Source organism: Hemitrygon akajei, chromosome 10, assembly GCF_048418815.1.
Source record: "Hemitrygon akajei chromosome 10, sHemAka1.3, whole genome shotgun sequence".
Taxonomy (NCBI): Eukaryota; Metazoa; Chordata; class Chondrichthyes; order Myliobatiformes; family Dasyatidae; genus Hemitrygon; species Hemitrygon akajei.
In genome coordinates this window covers 134,484,373-134,496,889 of record NC_133133.1, presented here as the reverse complement: position 1 = coordinate 134,496,889, position 12,517 = coordinate 134,484,373, and the positions used below count along the sequence as shown (strand labels likewise).

General features: G+C 39.9%; 1 protein-coding gene across 13 annotated transcripts in view; it reads right to left on the bottom strand.

Annotated features, from left to right (window-relative positions):
* Positions 1-8,366: 8,366 nt before the first annotated feature.
* Positions 8,367-12,517, bottom strand: part of nrcama (neuronal cell adhesion molecule a) — a 432,442-nt gene continuing 428,291 nt past the window's right edge. For all 13 annotated transcript variants that reach the window (XM_073059008.1, XM_073059018.1, XM_073059012.1 and 10 more), the window contains one exon: positions 8,367-11,597. In XM_073059008.1, coding sequence (XP_072915109.1) covers positions 11,363-11,597 — 235 coding nt within the window. In that variant the 3' untranslated portion in view covers positions 8,367-11,362. The remainder of the gene's footprint in view (positions 11,598-12,517) is intronic.

Sequence of the window (12,517 nt, the reverse complement as noted above, 5' to 3'; positions counted from 1 at the left end):
AATCAATGTCAGCTATGAAGCCAATTGCAGTGCTGAAATTCAGTAACACACGCAGCTGGGGGAAGTCATTCGACTCTGACAGTCTGTGGAGGAGCCAGCTCCATCATGCCAGACTGTTCACTGAGTGTCACACCAGCTGTACAAAAGCTGGATATGTAACATAAATCGATTTTGCAAATATACCAGAATGCAAAAACAATCCAAAATCAGAAACACTTCCAGTCCCAAGCAAATCAGATAAGGGCTGCTCAACCTGTAACAGGTTGTGAGAATAACTGCTCTTCTAAAAAGTAGTCCTTCAAGCCTGCAGACCTGAGGTTTGAGGTTCTTTCTCCCTGGATGAAGGAGGATATGCAAACATCCATTGCCCCAGGGCACAGGGAGACATTCAATTGTGAAAAGTGAAACCCAGGAGTCACAGGAGGTATTTTAGTTAGATAAACAGACACAGTTCTCTGCAGCAAAAACAGTGAGACACAAAAACTGTGTTCCCTACTCTGTACCACGGTTACCATGTCTCTTCTGGACTAGATAATCTTGAGGTGGGAGAATGAGGATTCAGTTGTAATGTTCCATGTAGGCACTAAAAACATAGGCAGGTCTAGGAAAGAGATTCTGCTGAGTGATTATGAGCAGCTATGGACGGCATCAGAATGTAGAAGCACAAGGATGATAATTTCCACATTATTAACTGTAAATATGTGATTTGGCAGCAAGGAAATAGGAGTAGAAACATAAATAGATAGCATAAAAATTGTTGGGGCGAATGGGTTCTGCTTCATGGATTATTGGCACTAGTACTGACTGGGCAAGAAGGAGCTATTATGTTGCAGTAAACGTCATCTGAACCATGTGTCAGTGTCCTGACAAATTGCATAACTGGGGTAACAGAGTCAGAGAGATATAGATACAGACCCTTCAGCCCACTGATACCACACCAAGCACCATCAAGCTCAATCTTCAAACTAGTTCTATCCTATGCCCATTTTATTGCCTTCATATTTCCATCAATGCCCCCTTAGATTCTTCCACTCATCTATACAAGAGGAACAAGTCGCAGTGGTCAATTGACCTACCAAATGACATGATTTTGTAATGGAGGAGTAATGCAGAGCCTCTGTAGGAAACCCAGATGATGTGTGAGAGATATCCACTTTCTCAGGTCTGAGGGGTTTATTGCCAACCTCAGCTTTCTAGCACAGCAGTGTCGCCATTCCAAGATGTCAGAGTTGTTTTTCACAAAGTTAAACTTCTAACTAATATTCCTTGCTCAACTTCCCGTTGCAAACAAGTAAACAGTGAGGATTTGTGGGCCCATATTTAATCAATGAAAGACAATGGGGTTATGTTAATCAGCCTGCGTCAAATCAGACAACCCTGGCTAAGGTATTTGTACCATTATGATTAAATTCAAAGATGCTTGCAGACCAGACTGATTTTGAAACTTAGCAAATCAAACATGGTCACAGGTATAGATGATCAATTGATAGTTGGGATACTTGTATACTCACAGAGTCATCCCTCACAGCATTAACTTTGGGTATCTGGGATCTCTGTCCCCAAAAGCTTTTAGACTATCTGCATGAATTAGGAAGGATATCTAAAAAAGCATCACATGCAGGTTATGTGAACTAGTAGAAAAACAGTATAAATTTTAGAAAGCATTTGTTAGGAATAGAAAGGAGAATGACAGACGGACATGTGACAGAAAGAAGAACTAGAATTCATTCCTCAACTTTTTGTTTCTGTGATGGATAACTTGTTTGTCCAAAATTTGTTGGTATGTTCTTTTTGTTTGTAAGAATTGTGAATGTGATTAGAAATCCTTTGTAGCTCATATTTTCTAATTGATAAAAGACTTATAATTATAAAAATTTATAAATCCGAGATCCTCTGTGAGTTTTAAATGTGTGTTAAGAGGACACATATTAAAAACAATCCATCCCAGGTAAAGCCCTCAGTTGAGGGTATCTAGATGAAATGTTTTCACAGGAAAGCAGCATTCATCATCAGGGACCCCTGCCACCCAGGACATGCTGTCTTCTCACTGCTGCCATCAGGAATATGGCACAAGAGTCTCAGGACTCAGCACCAGGTTCAGGAACAGTTATTACCGTGAAGCCATGGGGCTCCTAAACCACAGGGAAAAACTTCACTCAACTTCACTTGCCCAATCATTAAAATGTTCCCACAACCTATGGACTCACTGTCAGGGACTCTTCATCTCCTGTTCTCAATACTTACTGCTTATTTATTTATTATATTATTTTATTTTCCATTTGCAGTTTGTTATCTTTTGCACACCAGTTGAATGCCCAAGTTGGTGCAGTCTTTCACTGATACTATTATGGTTGTTATTCCATTATAGATTTATTGAACATGCCCTCAAGAAAAAAAGAATCTCAGAGTAAGTAGTATATTGTGACAAGCCGTATATGTACTTTGATAATAAATTTACTTTCAACTTTGAGAATTCATTCCTCAACCTTCAGTTTCTGTGATGGATGATGCGTTCATCTGCAATTTGTTGCCATGTTCTTCAAGTTCATAAGGATCATACATGTGTTTTAAAATCCCTGATAATTTATGCATCTTCTATAATTCAGAAATCTTTTACGTCAGAAATCCTCTGACAGTTTTAAATGTGTGTTAAGAACTACTTGCCTAAATTTAAACATGTATCATTAAAAATAAAATAAACTGGGTTTGAACTACTTTGTTAGCTGGAAATATCTCCTCCTTGGGAGGGAGGAGGAGACCTACCATTCAAATAGTGGGCAATGACAGCTAAATCTCACCACAGAATCTAGAGAGGGAAGTAAGCTAGTCTTTGGAGAGTAGGTTGATATAGTACAATCTCTCTATAGTGAGGGTACCCATAGATACCTACCGTATATTGGATAGGGCTTAACATTTCCTTTTCAGTTAAAGGCTTTGCAGACAGTGAACCCAACATTACAATCGCAACAAGAATGTGCACACTCCACACTGACAATGTTGAAGGTCAGGATTGAACCTGTGAAGCAGCAGCTTTGCCAGCTGCACCACTGAGCCACCTTAACAGGACTTGAAACTTCCTGGGAGGGCGAAAGTTCAAGTAGCAGGATGAATAAAAATTAGAGCATGCCAGGAATCGACAGGAGAACAAATAGTGGAAACCGGAGCCAAAAACCACTGAGCTGAGTGTGCGTAGCACTTGTAACGAGATAGGTGAGTTGATGGTAAAACCAAAAATAAAATCGTTTGATTTAATAGCACTTACAGAACAGTTTCAGGGTGAGAAGGTCAGTGAACTCAGTATTCTAGTTTATTTTATTCTCTGAAAGAATGGGCTAAATGGGAAAGGAGATTGGCAGTGTTGTTAATCATGGAAGGTAGTGTGGTGGTGAGCAGTGAGATGTGACATTGGTTTTGGGTGGACTTGAGGAATACATGGAAAAAATATGCTGTATGAGTGGAAGTGGTCTTTGCCCCCACCCCCCGCATCAAATTGCTGCCTCATGGTAGGGCAAATGGGAAAATATTATCATAGGTAATTTTTAATCTGCAGATTGACTGGAAACCCTCATTCAAATAGGGTACGGTGAAAGGAAAAAAACAGAAGTCCCATGTGGAGCAGACATGGAAGAGGAGCTTCAAGCTGTGAACACAGAGACTTGCAGGGTTGAATGATTTAATCTTGCTCCAATTTTTGGGCATTATTGTGAGGGTCTAGATTGGGGGTTACCAAATTTTTTGATGCCATGGACCCCTACCATTAACCAAGGGGTCAATGGACCCCAGGTTGGGAACCTCAGTCTAGATTTAGGCACTCGAATCGCTGGAATAGTACTTGAGCCCAGAAATGTCTGAGACAGGCGTGGGAGTGCATCACATTTAGCCACAGTTGACAACATATTTGAAACAGAAACAAAAATATTGGAATTATACATTATTTTAAAAGGTTTCATTTGTAAAATCCTTCCTTAAAATTCACATAACAGATGGCCTAGCTCTGACTGCCTCTCATAAACACAAAAGAATCAGCTGATGCTGGAAATCCAAAGCAAAACACTCAGCAGGTCAGACAGCATCTATGCGGGAGAGAAATGTTAATATTAAGGGTCAAGACCCTTCATCAAGACTCCTGATCTCCAGCATTTTGTCTGTTGCTCTACCTGCCTCTTACTTTTGACCTGATTTTGAAGATTGCAATAACTGAACTTACATATCTATTTCTAATGCATTCCTAATTTTCCTGAACTTCATCTCAAGCTCTTCTCTCCTTAATGTCTGATGGTAGATACCTCAAACATTGTCTGATACAAGCCCCCAAGGATTCTGCAACATCCTTTCTCCAGGATACCTGGTCAAATCTGCACTGTTTCCTGGGTTTCAGTACTGATTCCAGCCCTGGGTTCATCATTCTTCACATGTACCAGGATAGTTCCTCTGTTCTCTATAATGAGAACACTTCAGAAATAACCCCTTGATTTTGAAGCACCCCGAAGTCCTGAAGAGCCACATAAATGTAAGCTTGAAAGAAACTCCATCAAGTATTTTCACCTCTCCTCTCCGTTAAGGCTGCAAGAAAGAATATTCTGTGTAGTTAGATACTCTTCAACCTCCACCACCAATGCCCATTCCATCAGTGACAAGAGCCAGTACAGCACATGGATGCGATAGTTGTCTGGTAACCTCAATCGCTTTGTTATATAAAGACCAAAACCTCAACTAGGATTGAAATGTTTTGATCCATCAGTGCACTAACAAATAGCTTGCATACATTCATAACATTATTGATCTAGTGTCTTAACCTCACAAATCAATCATCTTCCAGTTTTAATAAATCTATAGCAAGAAAAGAAAGAAATTATCTCTTTAATAAATTTTTATTTGATAATATCAGAGGCTCTCCAATGAATATTTTCTGAGATCACATTTGTTCTGATTCCTTAATTATATTTTCCTGTGCTGCTCTTTCATTATATACTTCAATTTTCCCTGCAACTTAGTTCTAATTACAACACTGTAATTTTCAACTTTGATTAATGACTGTATCTTTTTTAGAATCTGAGAAATGGCAATTGTTCCTTATAGGTCAGCCTACCTTGAACATTCAGAAAAGGAATATTTATGTTTCTGATAACTCCCCATACTCCAATGCATTCCTGTAATAGTATAACAGATAAGCAACAGAAATAATTCCAGGCTGGCTATTGGAAGTGATTAAGATCAAATATGATAGAGGACTTATTTAACCAAGAGGATCCCTATGGCCCATTGATTTATTTTTCATCAATTGTACTGATATAATATCCTTCTTTATTCGACAGTAGACACCATTCTTAAATTGTGTATCTTGTGAAATCTAATTGCTCTTGATTATGTTTCATTTGATAGCACTCTTGTCCAATTCTAAAAATGCAACCCCTAATCCCATTCCCAACACTTGAAACGTAACTCTAAGAAGATATTTAATGTTAGTGTTTGTATAACAGTTGTTCTAAATAAAACTGAGGTATTATTAACATCTTTCACATTTCAAGATATTCGTAGGTCTTTACTGTAATAAAATGCTTTCTGAGCCATTATTAATTTTGTAATATAGGGATATGGCTGTCAATCTGTGCACTGAAATCTATCACAAACAGCAATTCCATAATGACCAAATAATTAAATTCCAACTTTGCAGGGTAACGTTGTCAAATTGGCCATGAGTAAGAACAGGAGATTTTTTTATTTACACCTTACTTTTGTGATTTCTCCACATTGTTGCAGCCCAGGGCATGTTCAGAGTCACAGTGTACATATGTTCAAAAGCATAAGCTTGTTAGTAAAGTCCACTTACAATTCTGCCAGAAAATGTAAAGGGCTTTGTTAAGGAGAGCCCACATATCATAAGACTTTCTGTAATTAAATATTCCACACTGTATAATTAGACAGGAAGTCATTCCGCTCTGAAGAGAATTCATTGTGTGACGCACTTTGAGATGTGCACACCACTCAACATTACAGCACAGTACAGGCCCTTCAGCCCACGATGTCATGCCAACCTTTTAACCTACTCTGAACATCAATTTAACCCTTCCCTCCTACATAGCCCTCCACTTTCCATCATTCACGTGTTTACCTAAGAGTTTCTTAGTTGTTCCGAATGCATCTGGCTCTACCATCACCTCCAGCAGAACGTTCTCTGCACTCACTCTGTGTAAAAAACATCACTGATATCCTCCCCCATGATCTTAAAATTATGATCCATCGTATTATCCCTGGGTATAACTGGCTGTTCGCTCAATCTGCAACCTCTTATCATCTTGTACACTTTTATCAAGTCACCCCTCATCCTCCTCCTCCAAAGAGAAAAGCCCTAGGTTGTTCAACCTTTACTCATAAGACACGGTCTATAATCCAGGCAGCATCTTGTTGAATCTTCTCTGCGTCCACTCTAAAGCTGCCAAAAGACCAAAACTGAGCACAATATTCTGAGTGTGATGCGCTGCTGTGATGTGAAAGTGCTATTATCACTTATTAGCATATGTTCTGCAGTGTTGCACAAGGTGGCCCACAGTGATAGCAACATAATGATACTGGTGCTAGAATCAGATAGAAAATGCAATCACATGCATGAAAAATTACCACTGTATCATTGTCAATTGTGTTTTCTCCAAAAGGTTTCATCAATCAGACTTAGATGGACTGGAGAATTAGGCATCAAAGCTGAACTTGGAGAACCTGGCACACTTTTAAACACGGGTTGCTGTATGGGATTTTACAACCCTGAGCCTCACATTCTGTTCAGAGTGGTGATTCAGGGCAGTGGACACTTAAGTCAGAGGTTTAAGCTCAAATTCTATGCAAGTGTCTACGCTGATGCTGTGTAGTCAGCACGCAGGGACTGTTGCACTGTTGGAAGTGTTATACAGGGAATACGACAGTAACACCATAACTCTTCTCTCATGAGGACTTGAGAATCCAGGGAATTATAGAATTTGGAATTTGAAAAACAAACACAACTACTAGAGCGACTCAGTGGGTTAGGCAGTATCAATAGACAAAAGGGATGGTCACTGTTTTGGATCAACATCCTGCATCAGCAAGGTTAGGGTTCCCTCTGTCTCCTCCTCCTTCCAGTGAGTTTCTCTCCCACTGTTCTCTGCCACTTCATCGCCAAATTGTGCTACTCCAACTGCCAATTCTCTTTCAAGTATGCACACTTGAAGAAGTCTTCCCCCCCCCTTTTTTTGACAGCAACCCTGCAAACCTCTGTCCTTTTCAGCTGCTCTGATGTTGGGTCTTGACTTGAAGCATCGACCATCCCTTTGCCTCCACAGATGCTGCTTAGTCCGCTGTGTGTTCTACCAATAATTTAACTGAGAGAGAAGAATGTTTTGTTCATTGTGGAGTTTAGGATAGAGCAAAGGCAGCAAAATCCCTCTGGTGGGCAAGTAGGATGTCAACTCATAGGAGAGTCTTAGAATCATGCAGCAAACTGGCTCTTCGGGCCTCCAAGTCCATATACAAAAATCAGGCCTGACATTTAGAGCTCAGAGTCAGAGAGCCCTACGGAACACATTCCTATACATTCAGCCCATCTAGTTCAGCACAAACTACAGTAGATGGGCCAAAGGGCCTGTTTCTAAGCAGTACAGATCTATGACTCTATACCAACTCGACCCCCCCAAATGAATTTTATCACTCACCTATACATAAGGTGCTACTTACAATGGTTTCAATTTACTTTGGGATGTTGGAGGAAACTGTAGTATCTGAAAGAAACCTGCAAGAACATGCGAACTCCACACAAACAGCACCTGAGGTCTGGATTAAACTTGGATCATTGATCCTTGATGCTCCTTTTTCATATTAGTTGATCACACTCCATTGGAGGTTAGGGAGGCACAGTGGTTCGGCTCGTAAAGCTGTTGGGCTCATCCCCAGAGATCCAGGTTCAATCCTGACCTTGGGTGCTGCCTGTGTTGAGTTCACTCATTCTCCCTGTGACCACGTGGGTTTTCTCCCATATCCCAAATTCTGCTGTTTAGTAGGTTAATCAGTCAAGGCAAATTGTCCCTAGTTTGTAGATAAATTAAAGAATCTGGGGGAAATTGTAGAGAATGTGGGAAGAATGAAAAAAATGGAATGAAGAGGTGCACACTGTTGGCCACCAATGATCCCACTGTCAGCATTACAAATACATACTGTCTGGCCATGAATGCATTGCTGTTTCTAGAACCTCTGTGCATAGTAACACTGCATTTCTTGTGTCAGTGACTAAGAGAATATATCAACAGCTATAAAGGGGCTTCAGATAATTTTAAGGATTTTAGAGGCACATTGAAATGCACACAATCATCTCAGAAACAAATCAAGAAAGGCCCAAAAAGTGAAAGTCTAGAGCACATTTATTTTCCCATTTGCTTCTTTTATTCCAATACAAAATCAGTAAACTTACTGGCGATGCAGAGCAACAAGGCATAGCAGATACCTTCCCATCTGACTGCATGCCTTCCCATGCAAAGAGAAATCTCACATCCACATCACCAGCACCAGCACTCAAAATTAACTTTGTTCCACCAGCCTCGATACCAAATCTCACAAGAGATGCCCATTACTGCATTGAATCTGCCAAGAGTAAGATGTCCCACGGACTGTTTCCTGGCTCCCATCCTGTCCCATCAGTTAACTGGGCTTCAAAATAATAGCTCCAAAAGCAATTTATTTGTTTTTAAAAGAGGCATTTTGCAAGTGGCGACTATTTTGAATAAGGAGTGAGAATTAGCCTTTCCCACACTGTAAGCAGTTCCCAGAGAAGCAGAATGTAATCTTGGAAGTGAGATATCCCAGTTAGTCAAAAACAGAATACTCCACAACCAGTGACTTTGCAGTGTTACAAATCAGCAGCAAAAAAAAATACAGCGACAGAATAAAACTTTTAAACAAACAGTTAGATTTTTGGAGATTTCTTCCCTTGGGCTTCAGACCCCAAATGCTCCACCCACACAGAACACAGATATATTCACCCATATTTTTATAACAAGGAAACTAAATCATCAAACGGGCATTTGTGGTGGAATCCCAAAGATTTTCTCCTGGGTGCTCCTAACCAAGAGGTTAAATACAAAGAGGAAACTCTGGAGCTACTCAACAGGTCAGTCTGTACTTCTGGAAAAAGCAATAGAGCTGATATTTTAAGTTGATGACCCTTCATCAGAAATGGAAGAAGTTGGTTATAACAAAGTTTTACACAGCCACATGGGTGGGAATTGCTGGTGGCTTTGGGGATGTAAAAGGAAAGATCTGTGATGTGAAAGGGAGGAGATGTGACAAGACAAGAAGATAGGAATGGGTCAAATAGAAATGGAAAAAGCTGAATTGACTGCAATTGACAATAAAACACAATTATCTGAAATGATTAAATTTGTTGTTTTGTCTGAAAATGAGTAAAAGAAGTGCTGAATTAGAAGTTGAGTTGTTGATCCTCAAGTTTAGTATTGGATGTCCAGGTGAGAGAAATAGAAATAGAACCAGTCATGGGTCAAGGAAATAAAGTAGTGGGTGATGAGAAGATAGAGTTGCTTTTGTAGACTCAACAGAAATCAGTCATCCAGACTGAGTTTATTCTTCCTGACGTTGCAGAGTTTGCACCGTGGGCCATGCAGAAATGAATCTCTGCTTCAGTTGGGAGGAGTGTTTGTTGCCCCGGAGAGCAAATAATGACTGCAAAAGGCTAAGTGCTGCATCACCCAAAAGAAAAGATGCCATATTTTGGTAGTGTGATGTTAAGTGTTATTGAGGAGTGGACCACAGTGTCTTGGAGGGACTAATCCCTTTGTAAAGCTGAAAGAGATGTGTTTGGTGGTGACGTGATGATGATATGGTGGTGAAAATAGCAAAGAATGATCTACTGCATGTAAGTAGCAGAAGCAGGAGTAGGCCGCTCAGCTGCTTGTACCTATTCCACAATTCAATGTGATCATACCTTATTGAATATGCAGAAGGTTAATACAGTAGGATTTGTATTTAATCACTAGAGACTTAAGGAAAACACTGGAGGGTTGACAACCCTAGCGCTAAATCCTGTGCACTCAGTTGAGAACATTTCACTTCATACACAAGGCAAACCGAGCTGCAATAGGGCAATGTTGAAGCCCGTGGTATTGACAAGTTAAAGCATATTTACAAAATACAACACAATATCTACAACAAAAAGCAGCTTAATTAAACTTGATGCAAGTTATGAAGGAAAGAAAATGGCAAACAAACAAGGTTCTTGCAACCAAGGGCTTGTAATCCCAATTCATTTAATCCCCATATTTCACAACTAATGTCCACAAAGGATTTGGATAGAACAAAGAAAAAATACTTTTAGTTTAAAAAAAGGCCACACTGATTTTTTTTTCTTTCAATTTGGATCTTAGAAGGCAGTGAAACGAACTGTAATAGGTAAAAATGGAAGGTAAATGCCATACTGAATTGTGGTGTGTGGCATCCTTGCATTAGAGTATTTTGTGTTAAAAGTGGCCAGGTTTAATTTACATAGAAATGTGTGTAAGGCTTTGAGAGGTTTAATGTGCTCATATCATTAGAGTGCGAATTGTGCCCATCAGTGTGGTGATATAAGAACTTTGCAGTTCTCTCATAATTGGAGAAAGTATTCCCTCTTGCTTTCTCAGTTGATAGAATAGGAACTACAACATTATGGTACAAACAAGAGGCTCGGTTACCATCCCAAAACATTCCATTTTAAATCCACTGGGATCCAATACAATCAACCCCCTCCCATTTATTTTTGCTGTCTTGCAAAAAAGACACAAACAGTTGTTATACATTCAAAGAAAAGTCATTACCACCTTCACAACAATGTCCCACCGACCTTGGCGAGCCCTAGAATACCAATCGAACACTGACGACAAAACGAGGTTCATTTTCAGTCACTGCACAGTGCACTTTATAAACAAATATTATACAGACCACTGTCATCACAGCATACACTCATCTATCTTAGGTGGCAGTGAGATAAACGTTGTTCTCATGCACTATGTTAGCGCAAACCAAGAGGACATAAAGAAGTGGAATCCAACAAATGATGTGCCAAAGTTGAATGCTATACACACAGGAGATGAACGTCTGTTCCAGATTAGTGTTCAATAATTCCCAATCCCTTCTCTCTTCAGCTTCAGTCCTGAAAACTCACATTAAATTTTCCCTCCTTTTGTTTTGGTTCATCTGTACACTCTGAATATTTAGGCACTAACTTCCCATCATTCCTTTATTTCTGAACGTGCATGTAATGACAAGTCAGGAGATAAAGTGTAAATGGATAAACTCTACGATTTATTGGTGCATGGGGTGTTGGATGATTCCACAGCTTCCCCTCGTGTTAGACAAAGGAGTTCATGGCGTTGACCGGGGACGGGGCTTCGGAGCTCTCGTTGCCCTCCACCGTTTCCTTTTCCTTCTTTCCGCTGTACTGTCCAATAAAAGAGCCATCTTCATTGAACTGCCCTTCCCCACCTTCACCGTAGTCAACCAAGCTGTCATCACTGACGCCCTTCTTAACCGTCCCGTCGGAAGGTGTCCGGCTACCCTTAAGTGGCTTATGGTCCTCTGTGTCACTGGAAAGGAGGATGACATTTAATAGAGGTGCAAGTTTTTTCAAAAGTGAACACAATGCAAAGTCAATATATGTACCTGCAGCCATATGCATTACTAGAGTCAACCATATGAATGAAATGGGAAGTTGTTCTAATAAGGCATACTCCACTGCACTATATAACATCCTCCGTGCAGACAGTTAATGCACACATTGAATCTGATTAATCTCATATCTCACTTTATTTACAAGCAACTGTTTACAATTCCAATTCAAAATGTCTCAAAGATAGTAAGAATCATGGAATTGAGTGAGCATCTCATGGAATGATATGTTTCACTATCAAGGGAATGGTGGCAGGATTTATCAAGTGGAGAATGATGTTTGTAAGATCCTTTTCTAGCCCAGGGTAAGCCTGCTGAGGTGGATACATTGCTACTGAGTGGCCATCGTAATGACCAGCATTTCTGTTCAGCTTTGCGATTTATTATCCTATTTAGCACTCACAAGTGGCACCGTTGGTTAATCGAGATGCAAAGTAGGAACAAATGCAATGTACATACATTTTTGACCTTTGGGCTGGAAAAGGGATGAATTAGTTAGTTTGCAAAAGTTGTCAGCAGATGGGTTATATGAAAGTGAGAAAGGAAATGTTTTGAAAGGGAGAGAGTTTGTGTTCAGCTCATTCAATGGAGAGGTTAAGCAAATGTTTCAGGAGCATTCGAGTCATTTGGTGTTACTTAAGGCATGCCAGACTTTCAGTGCCTCCTTACCTTTCCAGAGACCTACATTTTCCATTAAAGAATGCAGAAAAATAAATGAAAACAGTCAGAACAAGCAGCAAGCTCAGTCTGTTGTCAGCTGCGCAAAGTTCTTGGACTTCTGGCATACTTTTAAATAAGAGAGCACATCTAAAAACTACATTAGTAACAGTGAAGAAGA